At 39.8% G+C, this 23,477-nt stretch overlaps 1 protein-coding gene and 1 long non-coding RNA gene across 2 annotated transcripts in view; one reads left to right on the top strand and one right to left on the bottom strand.

The window, feature by feature from the left end:
* Positions 1–737, bottom strand: part of C2H14orf39 (chromosome 2 C14orf39 homolog) — a 56,875-nt gene extending 56,138 nt beyond the window's left edge. Inside the window, exons 1-2 of the mRNA XM_049706394.1 lie at positions 689–737; positions 535–591 (exon numbers count right to left, since the gene is read on the bottom strand). Of these exons, the coding sequence (XP_049562351.1) occupies positions 535–591; positions 689–737 (106 nt within the window). The remainder of the gene's footprint in view (positions 1–534; positions 592–688) is intronic.
* Positions 1–23,477, top strand: part of LOC125963580 (uncharacterized) — a 102,604-nt gene that overhangs the window by 69,323 nt on the left and 9,804 nt on the right. The gene's annotated exons all lie outside the window — the stretch shown is intronic.

Consider the following 23,477-nt stretch of genomic DNA (forward strand, 5'->3'; position numbering starts at 1 on the left):
AATATCCAATATCCTTTTTTGCTGCAGAAAAGATAACCAAATTCTATAATACCTTTCAGAACTATTAAGAAATTATTGAGTGTAGTTTCTTTTGATAGTTTTTATGTAGGATCTTAAAATACTATATTCATGTAATCTGCTTTGTCATTCCACTCATATTAATTTTCATAATCAGCATTCCTGAAAATGTGGCTTCCATTAATCCTGGCCACTGACTTTTGATGATTTCTAAAAATATTTTAAAATTTTCACTCAAATGTTTAAAATAACCTGTGTTACTTGAGAAAAATAACATTTTCAATTGTATTTCATTAAGGGTGATATCTACTTAAAACAAAATTCTTAAACACAAAATAATTAAACACTGAATACAGAAAATTATTGAAAAAATAGGGTAAATAGCTCATTATTAGTCACTAGATAAAACCAGGGGAAAAGTTCTAATGCCAACTATAAATTACCCTAAACAAGGCAACAGCATAATACCTTACATTCCATAAAAAAAAAAAATCTTTGTCATGCAAAACTACTTACTATTAATTCGTTGAATCATATCTTCTTTAGTACTTATATCTTGTTCATACTGGAAAACTAAAATAAATTACTCTTTTGTGACTTCATTTTATTGTTAAAATGTCCAATAATAATACAAATAGTTATCTACTTTTTATTTCCATTTTATACCTACCAAATTCTAGCAAAAGTCTGTCCAAACTGACAAATAGGCTGTCATTCATCTTGGATACTTTGCTAAAAAAAAATAATAATAAGGAAGGGTTTTCTAAAAACAACCTTTGACATAGCATTATTACATAAAAATGTGGGTGGGGCACGAAGTGGGGAGGGAAGAGACACCTTCATCCCGGTACTGGGCAGAGCTCTAGCAGGTATTTAATAAATGAGTGTCGTTATATATATTAAAATAAATGTATACAGTTATCTATAATAAAATAAATTGAATGTCGTTGCATGACTGAAACTTCATAATTGTTTATACATGGTCGTGCCATAAGTTATTGGATATTCTGGAGTCTACGGACATCCCGATTTCTTAAAAGGATATGCCTTTAAAATAAATATCTCTGAATATGTCCTTTCTCGGCGTGCGTACTACTACACGCTGAAAAACTCTTAGAGAAAGTCAGTCACCAACAGCGAAGTAAAACCTACAGGAACCGTGCAATTTGACACTTGCGAATTTACCACCGAGAATCCAAAAGCGGAGGTATTCACTGGACTACCAAGACGCATTAAAAAAAAAAAAAAAATACGCGTATGGCGGGGTTTGGATCACTCGCTACCCGCAGAGTCGAGGAGCTACTCTTCCCGCGCGTTTTGAAGCGGGGAGTTCGCTCGCCGACTACCTTCACAGCCTACTCGTTTCTCCTCACCCGAGTCCGCCCCCGAAACTCCGGCCACACGGCGGCCCCCGAAGCCTCGGGCGGCAGTGTGGCCAAGGGCGAGGCCACGCGCTGGGAAGCCCCCAGAACGCGACCTCCGGTCGTACATCGGGGACAGGGCCCGCCAACCCCCCAAACCCCTCAGGGCCGCCTGCCTAAGGAATAACCGCCACACGCAGTTCTTTCCCACCCACCTCAGCCGCCCCTCTGGGACCCGAACGCCCACCCTTCCTTCCCGGATCCCAGACTCTAGTCAGGGTCGCGAGCGCCGAGGACACTACAGCAGGTCGCGACACAGAACGACCCAAGCCCAACCTTGACCCCGCTCGGGCCCAACCAGCGCGACAAAGCCCACGGCCGGAGCTGCAGATCACGCTGAAGAGAAAGACGCAACTCCACGCGAGATCTGTGCGGCGGCGCCCCCTCCTTCCTCCCGCGGCGAAGCGAGAACCCAGCATCCCACCGCCCCAGAAGGGTGTGCTGGGGTCAGAAGCCCTAAAACCAGGCTAGGGAACCTGTCAGGGGCTGGTTCTTTTTTTTTTTTTAAGGCTATCCATTCCGCTTGTGAAATAACAGTTTAGAATATATTGTGGAGAACAGCACTAAAATTTATATTAACTTTTAACATGAAAACAAAAACCTCTCCAATCGTCAAAATTCAATTTCGCATTCAGCATTCAAAACTTCTTGAAAAGCAAGTATAAGAATTCAAATACGTTTTCTTTCAACAAAATGTTTTGAGAGTGACTCATTTATTTAGTTTGAAATGAAATGCACATTAATATTTTCTGTCCAAAATGCTGTCTTTGGGTAATTTATGCTTAGACTTTGCATATACAAGGTGAAATAAAGAGTTCACTTTATTTATAATTTATAAATTATTTATGGTTTATAACTTGTTCACAATAATTAAACAAATAGTCCCCCAAACTGCCTTCATTATTGGTGTATTTCTGGTGAAAATATTCTTAATACTAAATGATGTAAATAGTTGCCTCAATTCCCAACAACCTGTTTCACAGATTATTAAAATGAAAAAGATACTTTCAGAGATTTGTTTGCTTAAGTACTTCAGATCATATATGCATAACCAATTTTATTATAATGTGATGTAATGCTGCTCATTAGTATTAATGATAGTCATCAAGGCTAATTTGATGACATAAGAGATTTAGAAGCTTTATTCTTATACTTGTTTATATTTATTAGCTATCCCTTTTTAGGAAGGTATGAGAGAATGGATATGAAGTCTCAGTTATCATTAGTCTTGCTAGCACTGCTTTGCTATGACTGTCAAGAAAATGTGACAGGTCAAAAGAGCTGATCCACTTCAACTTAATAGTAGATTCTCTTATGTAAAATTGTGGAAACCGAGAAACACCACCTTACTGAGACCTGAAAATCAATTTATTTGCATTTACATTCACATTTATGCATATCCTAATTACTCTCATAAAAATATACCTGAGTTCTACCAACTCCACTACCCCTTATTCCATTGTGAAAATTCCTTCTGGAAAAGCAATGAAGATGAAGATGTTCCATCTACTGGAGAGTTTTAAATAATAAATTTTATTCTCTCGTCTAAATCCCCTCAATGAAATATAATGTTCTGTTTGAAAAATTTTAGAATGTTGACTCAGGTAAGCATTTATCCTAACAACTCATTAAAATCTCTCCCTACCTATTTTTAGCAACTTCCCCTCTTGCTCCACACATGTGAATCAGAATCTAAAGAAATTCTTAGTTTAAAACTGCTGCCCATTCTAATTGCACTGTATCACTGTTACATTTACCGCTAAATTTATCAATAGAAAGCACGTCTCCTACCTACAATTCCTTTCCACTCCTTTCTTCATTGACTTTTTCAACTCAACCACTGTACCCCATCACATTTAACTGCTTTCTCAGATAATCAATAAAATACTTTTATTCCAAATATAATGGTATTTTCTCAGTCTTATCCTTCCCTCTTTTTTTCCTAACTCTCTTCCATACTTGGTCCCATTAAAATTCTCTGCAACCCTAACCCTGGCTTCCAAGACACTACTTTCTTAAAGTTCTCCCACTTCTCTTACCTGCCCTTCTGATTTTGGCTTCTACGTCTTTCCCTCTCACCATCACTACACAACTATAGACTCTTATCTAAGCTTTTTCTTTAACTATACTCCCTTCTATACATTCTTTGGATTATTCATTCAAAATGTGCTTAAAACTCCCAAATCTATATTCCCAGTTGTATCCTATTATCTGAGAGTTATCCAATATTTACATTTACATGCCTTTCCATCAATCTGGGTTCAATCTGATCCAAATCCAAAGTCATCTCTTCCTCTCCCTCTGACATACCTGTCTCAGTGGCAGAGTAATTCTCCACAAAATCAATACGTGAAGAGTTGGTATCTTACATGACTCATTACTCCCTCTTATAAATAATTATTCACAAAATCTTGTTGATTTTTTTCTTTGATATATCCCTTGTATACATCCAATCAACTCTGTAAATAGTCTTTGTAGTTAGATATGGATTCAACTTCTGGTTCTGTTATTTGTTAAGTCAAAACTTTGGGCAAGTTTCTAACCTAAACTTCAGTTTCCTCAAATGTAAAGTGAGAATTAATAATTCTACATCTTGGCTTCTAAGACACAGTATTTACTTGATTTTTCTTCTATCTCTAATAATTTTTCTATCTCCTCTTTCAGATTCATCCTCTTCTACTCAATCATTAACTGTCATAAATTTCATAGGCTCAGTCCTAGCCCTTTTCTCTCATTCTGTTCTCTATGTTTAAGTAATCTCATCACTGTCTATAGCTTACCGCTATACATATGACTCACAAATGTGTATCTCTAGCACAGACCTCTAGTATCAATTCAAGTCCTTAGTGGCAAATAACAGAAGTTGATTCTGGCTGATTTAAGCTAATATCAAATTTGTTAAAGAGGATATTGTGTAACACACAATCCCCAGAATAGCTTGAGATCCAAGCTCTAGCAAGGAAGCAGCAGAGCAAGGATCAGTGTCCAAACTCATACTACAGAACTGGTGGTCAAGATACCCAATCACAACCAAGAGCTACAGGCTGCAGCTCACACCACTACTACCGGCACAAGATGCTTCAGTACCACAACCGCCCTAAAAACTTGATCTTATTTCAACTGCCTCCACTGCCAGAGGGGGTTCTTCCTAGGGCATACTTCTTTGTGTCATTTATTCCCAATCCAAAATTTTGGATCGATACATTTGATTAGAGAAGCCTAGGCCCATACTCCACTTCTTTGTCCTTTCAGACTGTTAAGGTATGAACTCCAAACATAAGAAGTGGATTTAAATGCTGGGAAGTCAAAAATAATAGGGACTTTCCATGATATTTAACCTCTGAATTCTAAACCCACATATCTAACTGCCTACACGATAAGTCAAAACACAACTCGTGTGTTCCCCCCACTAATCCTGGACCTTTTTTATCATCTCTCTTTTCATGAATGGGATCAGTATCCAGCTGTACATACCAGAAACCAACCTAGGCATCATCCTTGACAGCCTTCCTCTCCTATCATCCCCCATATCTAATCCATCACAAATCCTACCAAATTTACCTTTTAAATATCTTTCAAATCCACCCATTTCTCTCCATCTCAATTGCCACCATCTTAGGCCAAGTTACCACCAGTCTCTCATTTAGATTATTGTAATAGCTTCCAAAATGGTTTTAATGCATATCTACTCTGGCCCTCTTGTCCATTAATCATCCATCCTTCAACAGAGCAATTCTTAATTGCAAATTTTGTACTCTCTCTGACTCTCTCTCTGTCTCTGTCTCTCTCCTTCTTTCTCGCTCTCTCTCTCTCACATACACACACACACACACATACACACACAACTTAAGACACATCAATGGCTTCCTATTCTTCTAAGAATAGGGGACAAAATTCTTATCATGGCTTACAAGGCCGTTTATGATCCTGTCCCCATCTATCTCTGCTTCTTCATATTATACCAACTTTATCTTCCTCCTGAAATCCAGCGTTAACATGCTTCTTTCCATCACAGGGACAATGCACTTGCTGGCTCCTCAGGCTGGAATGCTCTATCCTTCCTCATTTAATAACCTCCTACTCATTTTTCAAATCTCAACTAAAGTATCACAGCCTCAGCAATGCCCATTATCAACTCTCAAAGTTCTTGTACTTATCCTTCATAGCCTTTCACATGGTTATAATTTAAAGTATTTGTGCAGGTATTGTATAAATATCTATATCATCTACCATACTGTAGGCTCCATGAAAACAGGCCCCCCTTTTTCCCCTCCCCCAACACATACAAATATCTTGGCAGCCACAAGAATAGGTTACAGTAGTGTTTTGTTATAATGGCTATAGTCCTAATTCAATTCACAAGCAATTCCAAGGGAATAAACTCCACTTCATTCTAAGAACAGTCCTTATAGGGAAAATAGTCATAAAATAGGAAGTGAAGAAATGTGAATCCGCTAACACAAATTTATTTACATGAATAGAAATCAGGTCGGTGGGAAAAACAACAGGATTAAAGTGTGCCAGGATTTTCAAATATGTATGATTAAATTTACATTTTAATATTAAAACAAAAACCTCTCCTTTGTTTTCTCAGTTGATCCCCTGTGTTGAAATTAGTTGACTTTCCCGGTCAAATTAGTTCTATACCTTCATCATCTCCTTGAATTACCAAGTCAATAAAATATAGGTAGTTGTCTGACAACTCTGCTGACCTTTCTTGACAGTAATTCTAACACTAGTAGGTTTCCAAGTGTGTGCAAACCATATTAGGCAAATAAAAAAAAAACAGCTGTTTTTGTTCTTGTAGATGCCATTTAACATTAATCTGACTCATCCATTGCTTTACTGTTCATGTACCTTTGATTTTATTCTTGGTGCAAGGCTATTTCCCTCAAATATGTCTACTTACTTCTAAAATCCTATTAAGTGGGATTTTAAATTTTAATTTACTCTTCATTATACTATCCTTTATGTCACATAATTCTTTAATTTTATTCTTTTTTTATTCTTTTTTTGCTCACCATTTATCCCCAGCACCTAGCAGAGTGCCTAATACATGATAGAAACTCAACCTTAAGGAATAAATGAATGAATGGTAAATGCTCAAAAAGTGGTTACATCATTTCACATCTGGGTTACTGTAACAGGCTGGGGACAACCCTTCCCCTTTGATCTATTCTATATTCTTCCTATTCCATCCTGTAACAATACTGGTTTTTCTTACATGCATTTCATCATGATTCTCATATAATTCAAAGAAATTAATGATTATATTTTCCTCTGCTTCAAATTGGACTGCCTCTGCACTATTTTAAGATATTCTATAATTTGACCTCAACTTTATTTCTCAACAAAATCTCTCTATTTTAAGCTGTTCCCTCACTGATCCATGAAGACATTATGTTTATTTAAGCCTCCATGGCTTTGTGTTCAATGTTCCTCCCAACTGGAAAGTTTCTTTCCTTGATCCAATCAAGATCTACGATTCTTCAGAGTTCAATTCCCAAGAAAGCCTTCCCTGACTATTATAGATATTCCTTTTCTCTGAAGTATATGGCACTGTGTGTACTACTTAACAAACACTGGTTTTATAAAGATGAACAAAGTCCTTGCTCTCAAAAACCTCACCATTTGACAGTGAAGACAGATATTGATAGTTATGACTACTATCATAGAAATACACATATGTGATGGGATGATAGTTTGGGGATATTAAATCAGTGACTTCAGTGACCTTTAATTCAAAGTCAGTCAGCAACTCTGTACCAGTCAGGGTTCCAGCAGGAAACAAAAATCGCCCCAGATGATTCAAGTGATAAGACTTTACTGAAGAGACTACTTATAAATGTACAGGCAGAGGACAAGGTGTATGGTGTTTCACTCATAAAGGTAAATGTCTAGAAACCCAGATTCTAGCAACAGGTGGCTGTCCAACACTCCAAAAAGCCATATGGGGCCAATCCATACTGTAAAACCATCCATTCCAAAGCAGAGACCAGAAAGGATCCAAAGAAAACCAAATGTATCTGAAGCCCCATCTACCCCACAATGAAGTCACTTTTACTCCACTCCCCATACATTAAAATGCCATTTTAGAGAGGAAGGCAAAGGAAATCTAAAAGATTTAGCATACCTCTGAAGCAGACTGTTATGTAAAAGAAACTTTTAAACTGGCCATATCTATCAGAAGTTTAAAGTTGTCGCCCTGACTGCCCCTGGTATCCAGCAGGGTAGAAGCTCGCAAGAAAGATTCGATCAGTTATAAAGAGCTAAAGTCTCAGGACATCCAAGACTCCCTTCTCAGACAACAGAACTCCTCTTTCATAACAGTAATCAGTAACACTACTATCTAGCTCCCGCAGGGCTCTGATCTCAGAAATGGACATGTGACTAGGTAGGGAATGGCCTGGCCAATCACAGCACTCCACCTCTGAGGCCAGTCTTTCCTTAACTGGTACATGTAGAATAATAGAAGAAAATTGTCTCTCTGAGCTGGTGAACTCCAAAAACCTTGTAAAGATGGAGCAGATGATAACTATCTTTCTCACCACATGGAAAAATCTGCCCTATAATGAAGGCAACACAGATGAACGCATAAGCAAGATATAGAAGAGTCAGCTAGCCAGTTCTGTAAGTCAAGAGATTCTCTTTTCATACAAGATAGCCTGAGTTGGGTTTATATTGCCTGCACCCTTAAAGTCTTTTTAAAGAAAGCAGAAAAGTAGAGATGATGAAATTTCGTGTCACTACACATGCCATTTGAAATTTACTTGCATCAAATTTCCAAGCATTGGGACTTCCCTGGTGGTACAGTGGTTAAGACTTCACCTTCCATTGCAGGGGGTGCGGGTTCAATTCCTGGTCAGGGAACTAGATCCCACATGCATGCCACAAGTAAGAGTTCGTGTGCCACAGCTAAGACCCAGTGCAACCAAATAAATAATAAATAACTAAATATTAAAAAATAAAATAAAACCAAAGTGTCACAAAATTCGTTTTAAAAAAATGGTCCACATCAAAAAAAATCTAAAAGTATAAAATTTCCAAGCATCAAAATCAATTAAATTTTCTTTGTTTAGTCTCCACCAATTGATTATAATCATGCCATATTTTCATTTGTTTCACATTTGATCCTTGATTTCTTATACAGATTTTGTTTTCCCCAGAGTTTCTAAGTGTACTTTTTCCCCCTGTATACAGAAGAACCATATGTCTTCTTTACCATATCACTAAATCCCTCAGGCTCCTTACTGATTTTTGAATGCACTAGCATAATTTCTAAGCCCTGAGTAAGCATAAATTCTCCACTTTGAAAGACCTATACCTTCCCAGGCTAACCACTCAATTTCATTAAAGACTATTTCTTAGGCTTCAGTCTGGGTGCTTTCACAGGAGTAGGGGGCAGATAGGAAAGGCCAATTATCAAGACCCTGCCCTAGACAATTCCTCAAGCTCTAACCTCATTTTCTGCTCCTCTTCCTGTTCCAATTATCTATATCTACCAACTCAGGGGGACTCAACGGAAAAACTTCCTCATTCATTTTAAACAATAGTAAATGTTAATTATTGTACCATGCTGTAATACAATGATGCCTTCAAAATCCACAGAGTTGTATAGGACTTAAGACCTTTATAATAATAACCTCAAACCATGATGCTTTTTCAATTCTCATGTCTGTTTTTCCTACATGAGGAAAGTATAAAATTTTATTGAAGGACATAAATGAGTGTTTGAATAAATGAGAGCCAGTCTATGTACCTGAATGGGAGCATTCAACATTGTAAAGATGCAATTTATCCCAAATTAATCTATGTAATGAAACTTGTTGCAGGAGGTCATCAAGAGGACATGACCGCCAGTTGACCCAAGAGCTGGACCCAGGCAACTGGAAGCTCCTCACCCCCTCCTCTGTTCGTGGAATGTACACTTTGCTTACCATTCCAATAGTGGGCTCATCTTCAAGGATGAAGCCTTAAGAGAGTGAGGTGTTGTTGAGACCATCTGGACTGTATATGTGACTGAACCCAGTTAAGGCCTCTATTATAAACTTTTAAGATTTGGTGGGTTGGTTCAGAGACCTACTCAAATTGCAGTCACCGAAGACAAGTCTTGTAAGCAAGTTCCCTTGCTTATTAAACCTACCAGCTATCAATCTGGAGTAGTCTGCCTCTTTCTTTGTTCTCTCCTTGCTGTCTGTGTTCAGGGGGCCAGTTTGCAAACCAACAACTGGTGAGCCAGCCAGGAGATGGAATAAATTGGCCTTGAGAAAGAGTAATCTGTGGGGGAAATCCTGAGTTGGCCATTGACCTCTATGTGAGGAGAGGTGGCCCATATGTCAGATGCATGTGGACCACCCCATGAGTATGAGGACACCCCAAAAATGTGGCTGTTTTAATGAGCTTGTTTGAGAAACTACACTTAAGAGAGAACTTGAGTAAAGAAGGAAAACAAATGGCTGCCACAGTGGGCTGGCCTGTACTGTGGGCAGTTTGGCTGACCATCGATGCCCAACTAGAGACTAACTCGAGTTAGAAAGTTGGAAGAAGAGCTGAAGTTAGAAAAGGACATGCAGTTATCCACTACTCTGCTAGTTTCAGGAGCGGCAGACAATTTTGGAAGACCAGAATAATAAGCTGGAGACCTTAGAATGCTATTTTGGAAAGCTAGGAGATCACAAGCTGCCATTGATTAAAGTCCGTATGCTTGTGATAAAGCCTGATTAGGACAGTAAGAGGTAGAATCTTTGGGAAAGTGAGGAGAGCAAAGAGGAGGGTATTGTGGCGATTGACAATGAAATAGGCAGAGTAGGCCCATGCCATCCGACCTTTAATACAAAGAAAAATTTTAAATAGTAATTACCCTAGACTTTGATAATAGAGAAATACACCCCAAAACTCCCAGGAGAAAACTTGCATTCATTTTCTGTCCCTTCAAGTTCTAAATTTTATCTGAAATGTAAATACCTAAGGAGATAACTAAAACAGCCCATGATTGCCTGAGACTGAATGGAAAAAAGGAGGGAAAGAGACTATTTAAAATACAGATGACTACAGAAGCTCCCTTGCTCAAAATCTAGTCCACAGCTCCATAAGATTACCGGTAAAGGGCAAATACAAATTTTAATTTTAAAAGTCTTCTCCACAAATATTAGTAAAAAGCTTTAGCCATGTGAGTGGGTAAACTTAACTTGTTCCATCTACCAGAAACACATTTGGATTCAACTGGCTTATAAATTAGTGAGTTTTATATTGTTGTACCTGATTCTTGGCTAAAGTTTTAGAATGAAAACTATGGGGTCTCTGTGTCTGTCTGTATGTTGATGTATGTCTATGAATATACGTTACATATATGTGACATTTTTCTACCTCTGGAGGGTGTTGTCAAAATTAATCTGTAAATGAGCTCTATTTAATTGGCTTAAAGAAAAATAAGCTTTAATATCAATAGTGTACTTATGTAAAAATGAAACAATTTTTTTTGTCTGCTAAAAGGACAAAGTTGTTTTGGACTGTTGGTCTGTTCTTAGTGGGACTGTGAAAGGTTTTTCTTCACCTTTTAAGTAATCTGCCTAGAAAACAGAGATTCTGTGTTTTATCAAAATAATTTTCTGTGCTTCATGTTGTCTTTATCAGGCTTTGATTACTTAAGAAAACTGAGTCTTCTCTATTAAAAGAGGTACGTTGTGTTTTTGTTTTTACAACTACATAACTTTATGTATTTGCCTTTGAAGTCTCTAATTATCACTTTGGTTAACTGGATAACTAGGTACTGTTTCACGGTGACCTATGGTCCTATTCAATCAAGTGTTTTAAACCTTTCGATATTTTTGACAAACTTACCCCAAATCAAATTCTTAACAAAGTCCTGTTGACCTTGAACTAACTGGGATTTTCTAGAGGGCCCTTGGAACATCTCAGAGATATGTAATCTCTCCTTATAAAAGAGAATTAAATTAATTAGGCTTATTTGATATATTAAATTACATGGGAAGCACTGTCAAATAAGAAGTCATGCTAAACTTTCTTTAGGTTATTTTGTATAAATATATGTTATTAATATAAATGTTCCTGCAAAAGTGCTTCATCTTCAAGGTGTTTTAAGGAAAAGACTCTGACAGTACAGGTTTCTGATAATTAAGATCAATTTGCTTTCATGTGGGAGGAACAACAATAGACCTTTCAAATATCTCCTTAAGGCTACCTGCACAGCCCCACAGCATCTTATGGGATGGTAGCCCCATATCTGTCCCTGTTCTCCTTCCCCACTACAGTAAAATGGGCCCATTACACTGATATTATGTTAACATGTGAAGACTTGCCTCTGCTGTAGGACACTCTGCAGACTTTGCTGGAACATCTGTGAGGGAGAGGATGGGTGGTGAACCCATAGAAAATTCAAGGCCCAGGCATGGTCATAGAGTTTGGGGGAGTTATTTGGTTGGGTAAGATGTGCATTATCCTAGTAGCTGTGATTGAAAAGGTGCAAGCCTATCCAAGCCCTAAGAACATGAAAGAGGTCCAAGCTTTTGTAGGAATTTGGGGGTTTTGGTTTTATTCCCTACATAGTACAGTGCCTCCATCCTTTATCTGCCTGCTGAAGAAAGGGCATGTGTGGGACTCGGAATGAGAGCAACAAGCTACCTCTGAAAAGACAAAAATATTAGTGAAGCAGATTAAAGCTCTGGGCATCTCTCATGCAGGGCTACCATTTGAGTTAGATGTATCTGTGACTCTGGAAGCTTTGGGTTGGGTGCTGTGGCAGGGGCAACAGAATGAGAAAGTATCCCTAGGATTTTGGTCCCAGTCCTGGAAGGGGGCAGAAACCCAATATACCCACCCCACCCCCAACACACACATACAGCAACAGCTCCTGACAGTGTATACAGTGCTCCTCAGGGTAGATTCTCTTACTAAAGAACAGCATATCATGGTAAGAACTTCCCTTCCTATCAAAGGGTGGATGGAGAATATGTTTCATCAACCCACTTCTGTCATGGCTCAAATTCCCACTTTGACTAAGTGGCATGCCTATATGCAGCAGAAGAGCACCCTGTCTGCCAGCCCACTGTCTCTAGAAATACAGGTGCTATTAAGCCCTGTAGAATATGAAGATGCTCTGAATGCCTCCACCCCTATTCCTGTGGCAGCCCCTGCAGCCTATACAGAGGGAGTGGAGGAAATTCCTGCTGATATCTGATAAACAAATGCCTGGAAACAGGAACAAACCACAGCAGCCAGTGGGCTGAACTCAGAGCAGTTTGGCTGGTGATCACTCATGAACCCTGGTCATTAACCCTTTGCAATGACAGTTGGGCTATTATAAAGGGACGAACCCTATGACTTGGACAATGGGAAGCTAAGGAGTGGATGATCATGAAAAAGCCTCTGTAGGGTCAGGATGTGTGGAAAGACTTTTAGGTTCACCTGGAAGAGCTTCAGGCTGTCCTTACTGTCTTCCACATGCTGGTTCACAAGGCACTGACACACCCTGGCAATCAAGAAGCTGATGCCCTAGCTCAGGTACAAGCCCTAGCAACTGACCCTTCACTATATATGGCAGATTGGTTGCATAGAAAGAGTGACCACCCACAATAGCATATGGGTGGGATGGCATATTGTCAAGGATGCTGGATTGCCCTTGAAATACAGTGACTTGGTTAATGCAGTAACGACATGTCCTTTGTGTTCTAAACAACACCTAAGGCAATTACCAAAGGAGTCTGGGGCCATATACTGGAGTTCCCAAACACTGAGGTATTGGCAATTGATTATATTGGTCCCCTCCCTCCAAGTAAGGCTTCTAAATATGCCTTGGTTTTCGTGAACACTGCATCTGGCCTAACCCAATCTTTCCCCTGCCACGGCTCAAACCAGGCTGCCACCATTAGGGGATTAGAGAAGCTGAGTACCATGTACAGATACCTTCATCAAATAGATAGTAATTGGAGGTCACATTTCAAGGGTTATGATATGCAGGACTGGGCAAAAGAACATGACATTGAATGGAGGTTTCATCGCCCCTATAATTGGCAAGCAGCAAGGTTGATAGAAAGGAAAAATAGGATATCAAAGCAGCAGATTAAAATACTAACAGGTAAAACCGCCTTGGCTTTAATACATTTGAACGATCAACCAGTAGGGCCTGTTGCCCCATATGACAGACTAGGGACCCCTGACGAGACACTCAATACCGTAAAGGTATGGAAGTTGTAGGAAACAGCCTGACTCTCACCATGGATCAATCTGCTATGCTGCTGAGAACACCAAAGGCCCTATCATGTCTGGGAAAGGTGTCATCTACTATAATTTGCAATGGTACATGTCACCCGGATGGCCAGATAGCTGCCAAACAAGCCACCGCCATGCTAGTGAAACCCCTTGCTGGCCGCTCAGGGCACAGTGGGAAAGAGTGGCTGTGTAAGACCATAAGAGCCAGTCACAAGGGGTGGAGTGTTGGAGGAAGTCATCAAGAGGACATGACAACCAACTGACCCATGCGCTAGACCCAGGCAATCAGAGGCTCCTCACCTCCTCCCCATCCTTGGAATGAATGTTCTGCCCACCATTCCCACGTCGGAGCCATTTTCATGGATGTAGCCTTAAGAGAGTAAGGTTCTGGTGAGGCCATCTGGACTAAACACATGACTGAACCCAGTTAAGGTCTCTATATAAACTTTAAGATTTGGCAGGCAGATGCAGAGATCTACTCATCTTGTGGTCAACCAAGACAAGTCTCATAAATAAGTTCCCTTGGTTATTAAACCTGCCACCTACCAATCTGGAGTGGTCTGCCTCTTTCTTCAGTCTCTCCCTGCCTCCATGTATGGGACCAGTTTGCAAAACAGCACAATTCCATGAAAACTCCACTGGAATCTGGGGTTGTGAAAAAGACTTGACAAAACTTACCTTAAAGTTGATCTGGAAGAAAATATTCACAAAACAGCCAAAGAATTTTTCTTTAAAAATACTGAAGAAGAACTTGCCCTATCAAATATTAAAATGTACTTGAACGACAGTAGGGGAACCATAGGAATAAATAGACATATCAGTGAAAGAGAAAAGAAAGTCCAAAAGAATACCTATGTACACATAGAAATTTAATATGTGATAAAAGTGGAGTTTCATATCTGTGGGAAAAGAATTATCAATCAATAAATAATGGCAGGATTCAGAGGTGGTAAAACTAAACTCTGGGAAATATGCAACAGAGGCACTTTTTGGTCTAAAAAATCTCTTAGAGCGCTGGTTTTAATCTCCAGACTGTCCCCAGACCACTTCATTATCTCCAACCTGAATCTCTGCTCATCCCAACAAGTCCTTAAGGCTCAGGTCAAGAGCTTCCCTCTCCCGCATGGTGACACACTCGCTCCTGTCTTCTTCCAGCCGCGCAAGTCTTCTTGGCACCTTAGGCAACCCCACCTGCTTCCACCCTCTTAACATTCCGAGAACAAGCACAGTCTAGACACACCCAGGCCAAGCAAGACTGCCAGAGAAAGAAGAGAACCCAGGCTGTCAGAAGACAAACCCAGGTCTGGAATGGAAGGAGGTTTCCAGGACATTCTGAGGCCTGAGGTGAATTAGCTGAAGCAGAAGGGGGAAGAAAAGTCACAAAGAAAAGTTTACATTCTTTTGATTGAAGGAGGAAGGGGCCTAGAAAGGAAATGGGGCCAGGGATCAAAGGGGATGCGTTTCTAGTTTTTTTGGTCCAGGGAAGGAGGGAAGGAAGGAAGGAAGTGGGGGGGGGGGAGGGAGGGAGAAGAATTAGAAAATGATTTGAAGGGGGAAAAAACCCTGTTAGAGTCCAAATTTCCATGAGACCTCAAAATAAATCCAGATGGCTTAATTTTTTTTTAATCTAGAAAGAGCAGGAGAAGAAAATACACGTTATCTATAACATGGAAGGGACACTGTACTAAGTATAACACCCGAGACAGAAACAGATTTGATAGATCTGACTATGTGAAAATTATAAAAACTATAGGACAAACAACACCATAAAGTGAAAAAGCAAGTGAAAAAGCAGGAAGAAATATTTGCAATATATGACGGGAAAAAATGCATCCTTAATGTTGGAAGAAATACTACAAATGAATAAAAAGAATAAACATCCCAAATCAAGGGATAGAATTGGGAAATTCTCAAAAGAAGAAATACAAATGACCAGTAAATATGTAAAACTGCATAACCTTATTAATAACCAAAGAAATGGCTATTTTGAAAACAATGAGAAACCATTTTTCGAATATTTGTTTATTTATTTACTTTTATTTTTGGCTGTGTAGAGTCTTAGTTGCGACACATGGGATCTTTCTGTTGTGGTGCGCGGGCTCTTTGTTGTGTTGCACAGTTGTCGCGCGCAGGCTCCAGAGAGCATGGGCTCTGTAGTTGCTGCACACGGGCTTTGTAATGGCAGCGCACGGGCTTAGTTGCCCTGCGGCATGTGGGATCTTAGTTCCCCGACCAGGGATCGAACCCACGTCCCCTGCATTGGAAGGCGGATTCTTAACCACCGGACCACCAGGGAAGTCCCAAAGAAACCATTTTTCATCTATCAATCTGGCAAAGATTTAAAAGAAGAATAATGGCCAGGGTGTGGGGGAAAATGACACTCACACGGTGTGGGTATAAGTAAAAATTGGTAAAAATCCTTTTGGATGACAATTTGGAAATACATATCACTTTTTAAATATGTAAACCCTTTAACCCATTCATCTTACTTCCAAGAATTTGAAGGAAAAATTGGACAATACATAAAGATGCTCATTGTTCCATTGTTTATAATGGTGAAAATTTGGAACCAATTTAAACAATCGTCAATAGGGACTGGTTAAATAAGTTATGGTATGTATGCTGTGGAATACAGTGCAGCTATTCAAAATGATAACATGTATTTATTATCAGGAAAAATGTTCATAAAATGTTATCATAAAAAAGAAGGCTAAAAAAAGGCTATAAACAGTATGGATAATATGACAGCATTTCTGTCAAAAGAAAAAAATCTGTATCTCTGTGTGTAGAAAAACAAAAGTACATAAGGATATGCACTGAGCACTAATAGTGATTTATCTATGGAATAATGACATTATAAAAAAACTTTCACTTTTGACTCCATAAGTATATGGATATTTATTGCAGTGAGCATGTGTTGCTTTTATAAAGAGAAAAACACAAAAGGTATTTCCAGTAGGGGAAAAAATAACACTCCAGATGAGGAAAATACATGAGAAAAAAAAAATCTAAATATCAACAAATGAACCATAGCAGAGGGAAAGAATGGAGAGGAATATGTGTCTGTATGTGTGTGTAATAAGAACAGACTGTCTAGAAGTGTGTGACATAATTGCTAAATAAGTATTTTTAAAACCGAAGGGATACACTACAAGGAAAACTCTAGGTACTACATCATTTCAGAAAACTTTGGGATTGGGGTAACAGAGGAGGAGGAAAGTGGGGAAGTGAAAATACTGTAAAAGTCTAATCCTATTTGGATGGCGAGAACAATGGGGAAAGTAATGCCATGGTAGGAAAAACAGTGCATCTTAATGGGGAAGATATTAAGTGTCCTGTTTATAGACAATGATAGAGTCATATGTAACAATTAAGAGAGCAAGGAAAGGAGAGATAACCATTGATGGACTAGAAAATACTGCAGAACTTCTAAATTATTATTTCAAGGACAAGGATAAAAAGATGGTCAAGCAGAAAGGAGATGAGAGGGGTAGAAAGAAAATTTAACTAAATGAAAGTTAAAATTAAATATTAAAATTCCAAAAAAATCAGTTCAGCCCCAAATTTTAATCACTGTAAAGACAAATTCTCTTACATTAACTTCACAAAAACCTAGGAATAATAGGGAAAGTAACAGATAAAATACAGAACAGAAAAAAGAGAGGATTAAAATTCCATAGTGTGAAGGATCTGAGGGGGAAAATATCTACTGTTAAAGGAAACATGCACACATTTCTCTGCCTCTTAATTTTTTCTAAACCTACTGTCACTGTCTGCCTATATAATTCCGTGCCAGAGCTTTGCAGCTGGTCCCCACTGGGGCTTAAGCAGACTCCTCTCTGTGTTTCCATTTAAAAGTCTTTATTTCAATAGGTGGGCCTAGAGCATCTGCACTTCCAAAATTACCACACAACTGATCCAAAATGATTGAAACAAAATTGGTCTGAAAAATTGCCTTAGGCTGAAAAGAAGATGAAGGCTAACATTTCAGACCTAAAGAAACATTTGTCACAATTCTCTATCTGTAATAGACTTCTGTGGTTGTAATAGAAATGTTGACAGCTTGTTAATTATAGAAATGCTAGTGAGCATCACTGTTATTCTTTTGAAAGACCTGACAAAAGAGTTCGGAGGTTTTTTTACTTGAACCAAGCCTTACAGCACCTCAAGTCCAGTCTCTCCTCCCCAATGAGCCTGAATTCAGTTCCATTTTCCTGCCAGCATACAGTGTGATGACTCAGAGAAAGGTCTTCAATAAACCCAGACTCCAACATTCCCACCCCGCAAAGAAGATAATTGAAGTCCGAGAATCACATTTGAGATTCAAGGACTTTTTAGGGTTTGCAAGGGTACACCATTTGACAAGACCCAGAATAGTTTCAACCTCTCTGAGATCCATGAACTAGTGTGCATCAAACTATGAAAGTCACAACATCAGGAAATAGCATAGGACCTTACACATGGCAGTCACCAATAAATATTCATGTGTGATTCAGATCCTCACCCTCAAACTCAACGGGAATTATACCATCTTCCTTGGGTAGGGAAAGCAACGTATGTGATAAATAGAGGATTGCATCTGTGTTTTAAATGTATCTCTGCCACTAACTAGTTGTATAATATGAGTAATCATTTAACCTCTTGGTCTTCGTATTTTATTCACTTGTAAAATGGAGAGGGTCTGAGCAATAACTTTCAACCATTGTTGTCTGTCCCACCAGTTACTCAAAGAACATAGACAGAAACAAAACTCCACTTTCCTCAGAGATATTTCTAAATTTATAAGTATTCAGTCACCATAAGTATCAATTACACAAAATTACAGTGGGTCCTTAGGAAAAGATTTTATTGGTATGGCCGAGACCCAAGATGAAATTAAAAGGGCACTGATTCCTTTAAAAGTGCTTCAACTCCAAAATAAACAATTTTAGCAGGTTTTGTCTGTCTGTGTCTTGTTGATTATTTTGAGCTCCTCTGAAGCGGAGTTTCTTAACAGTGATGCTGCTGACATTTTTGGTTAGGGGTGGGGGCCGCTGTGGCGATTCGCTGTAAGATGTTTAGCGGCATCTCTGCCTCCATGCATTCAGGGCCAGTTGTGACAACCAACAATGTCTTCAGACATTGCCAAATGTCCCCTGGAAAGAGGGGTTATAATTGCCTTCCTGAGATTTGCTACTTTGAAGGGTAAGATGCCATGAAAATTATATTTTTTAATGTAATTCTTTAAAAGTATTTTCTGTTAATGAACTGGATTAATGCAGAATTTAAGGTATTTATTGGAGGCTAATGTTTCTATTTGATTTTACACTACTTGGAAGGAAATTATCATTTATTACACATATAATACATGTAATTAATGCATATATATGACATACAATACATAAAATCAAATGTGAATAATGTTTGACTCATGCCAGAAGACATAAACAAATTTACACTCTTTCACTTCATTGAATTATAAGGTGTCTAGGTGTATTTTAGAAAGATACTTTGATCTTAGATTTGAAAATGGTCAAAAATAACCTGCTAGTGGAAAAAAACAAGGTTCTAGTAGAGAATTACAAATTAATTATTCTTTCAGTCATTCAACTAATGTTTCATTACTGATAATAAAGTGTTTATAAATGACATGCTGGTTACATTTTTAAGAGTTAATCCTTCACATAAGAACCCACTGATACATAGCCCTAAGCAAGCTATGCTGTGGTGTGGTTAGCCCTCTGAAGATTTAGACTTACCCTCACAGAAGTAGAAGAGAGAGAAAAGTGAATTTAAAACCATAGTTTAAAAAAGGGGTATAACTTGCAATATAGTCTTTGGCTTAAATACAAATTATCATCCAAATGCCTAGAAGCAGCAACAAACTGGAGGTCAAAACAAAGTTACATAGTCAGCCTAACATTTTAAAAAACAATTACTGCTAATTAACCAATACCTTCAAATGGTACATTTCCTCACATTTAAACTTATAAACATTTCCTCCAATTAACAACACAAGCAATTTTGCATCATTTAAAAAATAGATGATAAATAATTTTGCAAATAATAACAAAAATATCTAACCTATTAAAATTAGATCAATACTTTGATTGTAATACTTTTTTGCCAGTTAATTTTACAGCACCAAGAAATCTACAAAACATTTCTCAAAGAGGCATCTCTGTTCTTTGTTACAAGGTGCATACATACAGTCAGGGGAAGAATGCATGAAAGACAGCAATCTATCTTGGGAACTTATTAGGATAGTTGGTACTTTAAAACTAGGATATTCAATTAATTTCATAATCTGAAGAGCTGGACCACCAAATACATAAACAAATATATATTTATATTTATACAGTATCATCTAAAAATCAGAATTCTAAATTCATGAATAAATGAGAGTGTGAAATTTTAATACTGTAATTTCAAAGGCAGTAAAATGCCTTTCTAATCTTGGATTTTTTTTTTTTTTTACATTATTCTCACCTATTCACAACACATGGCTTTGAGGCCCAGGAAAGGAAAACAAAGATCTCTCCCCCCAAAGTCAAAATGGACATACACAAAAGGCTGGGACCTCATTGTCTTCCAGTCTGTAACTCTCACATGCAGCACAAACGTCTTTATCAAGGAATTCAGATGCATTCAATTATGATATCTTTAAAATCCCTGACTATGTGAATTGTATAGGAAATAAAACAAAGACACATCATTTATTTTACAGCTTGATGTAGGAGAAGTCAAAGAAAAGAAAGACAAAACAAGACAAGAGACTGGAAACTAGACATAAGAATGTATTGACCTCTACAAAGTGCTCTCCACTGGCAAATCTTTCAGCAGAGTGTAACCTGGGCTCCAAGTGTCCCTCTACTCTAGAGAGCAAAATCAGAAGGGGCAAAACGAGGGGAGAGATTGATACGTGCAAGAAGTCCTAGACTGAACTCAAGATTTCTGGTATGAACCTCACAACTCCCTGGAGGCAATTTGCCCTGGCGCCTCTGCAATGAACAATCAGACACATTTTTTTCCCGGGAGGGCATTTATCTTATACCCGCTTTTTCTCCATAAAATAAAAGTCTTGAGTTTGCAGAAAGAATAGCCATCTACGTATTCCCAGTGAGAATCTAAGGCCTCCCAAATCTACTAGTAGCTGCAAACCAACCACAGAAAGTTGCAAACCTGCCGATGGGCCGAGGCCAAAGGCCGCCGCTGCGCTTTCCAGGTTACCTGGTCAAACACATAAGAAAAATGAAGTCGGGTGTAGCGGGTTTTCTGCAAGGTTGGCGCAACGTTCCAAAATTGGTAAAATTCTATCCCTCCGTAAAATTAAGAAAAGTTCCAGCCTTCGCCTGGCAAACCCGGAAAAGTGCGCTTCAGCCGTGGGGTGGGGGGCCATCTTCTTCACAGTGGAATTATCTCTAAGGAAATCCTCGAAGCTCCTCATTCTCAGGGACGGGGGCTCACAAATTTCTTCCCTCTGTCCCTTCCCAGAGTGAAGCTGATGAACGAATGTGCTACCTCAGTGTGCCTTGGAGAAGTTTATTCCCCTTGAGTTGATAAAATTAAGCCAAGTCCCCTGCGATGGTGAAGACAGGATATCCTGACAGTAGACCCGGGCCTCTAGACACCTCTCAGAACCCGCCCGCCCCGGCGCCCAGACACAGCGTCCGGCGGGGTTCGGACTCGGCGGCAGCAGCCAGCGCCCTTTTCCCGCGATTCCACCAAGGCCAACCTAGGCTTTTGGTCTCAGTCGCCGGAGAGCCCCAGACAACGCAGAAGCCAAAGGGGACATCTGGAAAGAAACATTCCTATTTCTTGCATAGGGCACCTAGACTCGGAAAATTACACGACTTGCTTAGGGTAAGAAGCCGGAATTCACCACTTTCAAATAGTGCAGCAAAAAGGCGTGCGGAGGCGCGGTCCCCTGGGGCACCGACAACTTCTCCTCACCTCCGGCGGCTAGGAGCAGAGGCTGGGGGTCCTCTCTGCGCTCGAGGGCTGTAAGATCCCGCGGACCCGCGGCTGCTTCTGCTCGCGGAGGGCAATCAAGAAGCTATTGGGCTACAGAGAGTCCAAAGGGGGAAAATTAGGAAACCTCTGCAAACTGGAGCAATGGGGTGCTTTCCTTCCTTGGCCAGGGGTGCCGGGAACGCAACCCTCCTGGGGTCCCTCTTCACCCCTTCCCCGCCTGCGGGGTTTTCTACACCGTGCATTGTTGGCCCTCGTTTGTGATGTTTCTCACTAGAAGTTGTCCTTGCGGAGGATTCGGAAGTCTCCTCAAGCTAGAGAAGGTTTGTGCTTTGACATTATCCTCATCACCCTCTCCATTTTGCCTCTGCCTGTCGCATTTCATGAAAATAAGCTCTTAGAAAAGAAAGTCTCTCCGTTGAGGTGGCAGCAAACTCACAGAAATGATGTAAATGGTTGCAGGGCTTTTTTCTTCCTCTCTGCTTTTTTTTTTTTTTTTTTTGAGTGAACTGTGAAGATCTGTGAAAATAATATCAGGGTTTTCCGTCAGAATGAGCTTTGCCCTGCATTCAGGCGTAGCATGATCTGACCCGACACCTCCAACCATCTGTGCTATCTATCTGCCTTCTGATTTACCAGAGCTGTACAAGCCACATACAAATTGTACTTGATACTAAAGAAAAGACAGCCGGGCCCAGTCCAGTTCTGGGGCGAACATTCCCATCTGATTCCTTTCTGGGGATAGGACCTCCAAAGATATTCTTCCTGGCGTTTTCGTTGGACTCCCCTCTTCCAATTATTTTCTTCAAACTAAATAAACCCCTATCAAAAGCCCAGGTGATATCGTAGTTACTTTTGACCTAGGTCTCAGAAAACGGCATGATGAGAATGTCAACTGAGAATCAATAAAGTTGCCAATTCAACTGCTGGCCCCAAGGCAGAGCCGCCAAGAAGGCCCTTTCTCTCTTCAGGAAGGGTCAGGGCTCAGGGGCTTAAGAAGTGCTTTCTACACCCCCTTCTCTATTGGTGTGGTTCCCCCTTCTCTATTTTACTTTTATTGAATTACTTTTGGGTCCAAAGGCCAAGGTTAGAGTTTCTATCCCCAGCTCAAGAGGTAAACATTCTAACACAGGGTATGGCAAAATTAGCCTGCAAGAAGAGCAAATCGATACTTCTTTAAAAAGGTCTTTGAAACAAGCTTTTAAGTTGCTGTCCTGACCTACCAGTGACTTCTCACTCTAGATGTGGCTACGCTGCACATTTGTTGAAGTCCATTAAACTGGGGAGAAAAAACTGAAAAGTATAAACTTGGGGTTTGCGGCGCCGCTTTTGTTGCAAGTGTTTTACTACATGGTCAGCACCTGTGTTATCAGGAATGAGAGTGTCCTAGCTCGTATTTTAAATGATATTAGGAGACTTTGGAAGGTGATGGGGGTAGAGTCCAAACTGACCTCTTCTACAGATCCCGGGTCCTGTTCCTTCTGCTTCACATTCGATTCCTACTCGGCTGCTTTGGCAGCCGGCAAGGCATGCAGGGATGGGTCCTGGCAAGAAGAGAGGTGATCCACTTCCCCTCCCTCCCCATTCGTGCCCTCCCTCAAGGTTTTGTGTTTCGTTACAACTAAACTTGGTGAGTTCTCTTGGAGGATTTCGATTTGGCCCAGTCCTCTTTGTCCTCTGGAGGCCTCTTGACCCAGGCAGCGCCTCGCCCCAAAGTGGATTTCTGTAGCATCACTGCCTCTTGGGGGGGGGGGGGACGCTGGGGCAGGGTTGCGGGGGAAGAGAGAGGAACAAGGCTGGGGGTGGTAGTGAAACGCTGCGGCTCTCGCCCGTCTTTTCCTCCTCCAAGTTCTGCAAAAT

Source organism: Orcinus orca, chromosome 2 (genome assembly GCF_937001465.1).
Source record: "Orcinus orca chromosome 2, mOrcOrc1.1, whole genome shotgun sequence".
In the NCBI taxonomy this organism is placed as follows: domain Eukaryota; kingdom Metazoa; phylum Chordata; class Mammalia; order Artiodactyla; family Delphinidae; genus Orcinus; species Orcinus orca.